The sequence below is a fragment of the Callospermophilus lateralis genome, chromosome 2, assembly GCF_048772815.1.
Source record: "Callospermophilus lateralis isolate mCalLat2 chromosome 2, mCalLat2.hap1, whole genome shotgun sequence".
Classification (NCBI taxonomy): Eukaryota; Metazoa; Chordata; class Mammalia; order Rodentia; family Sciuridae; genus Callospermophilus; species Callospermophilus lateralis.
In genome coordinates, this window is record NC_135306.1 from 11,824,396 (window position 1) to 11,828,100 (window position 3,705).

At 39.7% G+C, this 3,705-nt stretch overlaps 1 protein-coding gene across 1 annotated transcript; it reads right to left on the reverse strand.

The window, feature by feature from the left end:
• Positions 1 to 271: 271 nt before the first annotated feature.
• On the reverse strand, positions 272 to 1,234 carry LOC143390713 (olfactory receptor 1L4-like). Its single transcript, XM_076843124.1, has one exon. The coding sequence runs from the start codon at positions 1,202 to 1,204 to the stop codon at positions 272 to 274; it is 933 nt and encodes a 310-aa protein (XP_076699239.1). The 5' UTR covers positions 1,205 to 1,234.
• Positions 1,235 to 3,705: the final 2,471 nt, after the last annotated feature.

Consider the following 3,705-nt stretch of genomic DNA (forward strand, 5'->3'; position numbering starts at 1 on the left):
TTTGTATAGTTACTAGTCTATAGAGAATTGCAAAAACTGTTTTCCCCACATCTAGATTTCTAGTAACACCTAACCTGGTATTGAGTGTCTTTGGTCAATGTCATGGACAGAAACCAAGTGTTTTGTTCCCATCCAGTGTCCTCACTGGTATCCAGCATCTCCACCACTCATGACCTCTTTGAGCGCCTTGTGGAAAATGGTTAGGAGGAAGGATAACCTGGTCAACTTTTAGGTCATCTCCCAATAATGATATTGTATCATTTCATTCTTTCTATGAGTGAATTCTGTCCCTTAATTTCCTTAAGCCTCTCTTCATATCTTTGTTCCTCAGGCTGTAGATGAAAGGGTTCAGCATAGGAGTCACTACTGTGTACATGACAGTGGCTACCCGGTCCTCCACTGAGTACATGGACACGGGCCTAAAATAGACATAGATGACACTCCCATAGAACAGGGCCACTACGGTGAGGTGGGAGCCACAGGTAGAGAAAGCTTTCCACTTGCCCGCTGCAGAGGGGATTCTGAGCACTGTCACAATGATTCTCAGGTAGGAGAAGAGGATGCACAGGCAGGGGGTTGAGATGACAGCCAGGGTCTCAACCATGATCACAGTCTGGCTGGAGGATGTATCAGAGCAGGACAGCTTTAGCACAGGCTGGGTGTCACAGAAAAAGTGCCTAATGACATGAGAGGCACAGAAAGAGAGGCGAGACATGAGTAGCACCCGGAAGAGGGAGTGCAGGTGGGAGATGGTGCAAGAACCCAGCAGCATGAGGAGGCAGCGGTGTGGGCGCATGGCCACATCATAGAGGAAGGGGTTGTAGATGGCCACCAGCCGGTCGATGGCCATGGAGGCCAGCAGGTAGCTGTCAGTGTTCCCAAAGGCCATGAAGAAATACATCTGGACCAGGCAGCCTATGTAGGAGATGCCCTTTGTCTCTGACAGTAAATTCTCTAGCATCTTGGGCACAACGACTGTTGTGAAGCAGATATCCATGAGGGACAAGTTGCTGAGAAAAAAGTACATGGGTGTGTGGAGCCTGGAGTCAGAGCGGATGGCCAGGATGATGAGCATGTTCCCCACGAGGGTGACCAGGTACATGCTGAGGAAGATGGCGAAGAGGGGCTTCTGCAGGTGCGGGTTGGAGGAGAGGCCCAGGAGGATGAAGCCCGAGGTGCTGCTGGTCTGGTTCTTTAACTCCATGTCTCTGGACAGGTTTTGGAGGAGTCGTGGGACAGATGCGCAGGGGAATCTCTCAGGACTGCTTCTCCCCTGACCTCAGGTGTATAAACACAGCCCAGTGCCATTTGTTAGGCATTTAAAAATCTGTTCACCTTATGGAATTCAAGACAAATAAGTAAAATTGATCAGGGATCAAATCTGAACACTCCAAGATTCTTACTAAATTTGAAAATGATGGTTTTCCATGTGTTTTTTGGAACATCTATGTGGGCTGATTTGTTAGAATTCTTGTCATTTCCCTTTTAAAAGTTCTTTTTAGATTGTTTCTTAACCAATTCTCCTCCTCCTCCTCCTCCTTTAGAGACAGAGATGCTGAGTCTGTCTAGTGTCAGTTGGGGTTCCCAGGAACGAGGTCCTCTCCTTCAGAGTCTTCTTTCCATAGTGCTGGAGGTGGTGCTGCTAGTGGGGACAGTATAGTAATGAACAGAAGAATTAATTAATGCTTTTTGATACAGAATTCAGATGAGAACCTCTTTGACTTCAGACCACAACTTGCTTAATATATATTTAAACATTTGTGTTTGAATAATAGTATCTGGATATTTTATAAAAGTTTGATTCAGAGAGGCCCTCAGCACTCCTAGGAATAGCCTATGTTAATGAGTTCCGTAGATACAATATTTTTTTGATGACCAAACTATATGATGTCCTCAATCTAAGTATTCAAATAGTATAGGATTATGAACTTTAGAATGTTAGAGTTCCACTCCCAACAATAGCAGGGTAAAGCTATAGCAAGGACAGCCCCAGGTCTTGTATTGACCATATTGTTTTGATGGTGGCTAAACAGTGAACAAGAAAATGAAAGAAATAGAAGGTAGACCTCCTATAAAGGATGGAATTGCTATTCTTTTTAAGTGATGAGATTGTGTACTAAGGAAATACAAGATGATCACCTGAAAACCTTTTAAAACCTACGAAGATTCCATCAAAGTGATTAAGTATAAGATAAACCTCACAACATTAATATTCTCCTGTATGAGAAAAGGTACTGGGAGAAATGTTTCAAAATGGGAAGAAAGGCCGAAGAATGTTGGGAATAAACCTGCAGGACAAAAACCAAACTAAAAAAAACCTCACAACCCCCCAAAACAAATTTTAAAAAGCAAGAAAAAGAAAATAAAAAAACAAAAAAGAAGCCAGGACTCTCCGAATAACACATTAACAGAATACAAAGATGGTCTGAAGAAAGGGAGATACTATATTCCTGGAAAATAAAATTCTATATGCACAAATGCCAATTCTTCTCAAATAAGTTAAGCTTGTACATTTTCAATATGATCCCAATGAAATTTTAAATGGAAATTGAGAAGGTTTTCCTAAAAGTCATTTAGGGGAGTAAAGACTAGGGACAGAGAAGGTAATTATAAAATGTTATAATAATGATGGGAGGTTTCCTAATCCCAAATGCAAGCACAGAATAATTCCAAAGAATAAAATAATGGCACATACACATAAAAATCTAGAATGGACAAAAATTAATAACTTTGTACATATGTTTTATACATGTGTTTTGATCTATGTTGACCCTAATAAATAATAAAAGTTCACTAAATCACAATTAAGATAGTTTGGGTTGATAACAACCGGAACATTTCCAGAAAATAAACTTTCTATATATCCCAGGCACAGAAATAAAACCCAGATGAAGGAAAAATCTAGAAGTAAAAAATTAGGTACTTTGAAATAAAGCTAAAAATAGCTAAAATTAAAGGGATATATTTCTGTGGTGTCAGGATGGAAAGAGCAAGAAGTGAAATGCAGAAGGAAGAATGACTCGAAAACTGTGAAAGAAACACCAAGAGATGATCAGCAAGGAGAGAACAGCAGCTAGAATACAAGCTCTTGACTCACAGAAAATACCTGCAACACAGTTATTACCGAAGACGCATGGCAAGATGTTCATACTTGGTAATCAGAAAACACAGATCAGACTGAAACACAATTTTCACTTATCAGATTGGCAATAATTTCCTTTTCTAATACCCAAAAGTAAACAGATCTTCACATGCTGTGAATGAGAGGGCAAATTGGCATGGACCTTTGGTAATCTCTGTCAGGACTGAAAATCTACACATCTTTATCCAATAATTCTGCCTAAAGAAATCTGTCCTTTAGAAATAGTCATTAATGTGTGTCACAAAGACAGGGACGTCCCAATCTTTATTATGTGTTGCTTATAATATCAAACCAACAGCTAATAATAATCCACAAATAACCTACATATGCACATATAGTTGAACTTATCAACAACTTTTAGTGTATTTTTTTTTTTTTTTTTTACCAAATCTTGCCTGTCTCTAAAGGAATAAGATGGCTAATGTCAGCCAACATTTGTTAGCACAGAACATGCCACACATTAAAGTAGGCATTTGCACGTCTTTTACCACATTTCCCCTCCAAATCCTAAGAAATAGGTTACTATTATTTTCCTTATTTTATAGATAAAAAATCAGGGTTTA

What these genes read in the sequence shown, in the direction of transcription:
- LOC143390713 (XM_076843124.1), bottom strand. Translation starts at nt 1,204, where the DNA reads ATGGAGTTAAAGAACCAGACCAGCAGCACCTCGGGCTTCATCCTCCTG.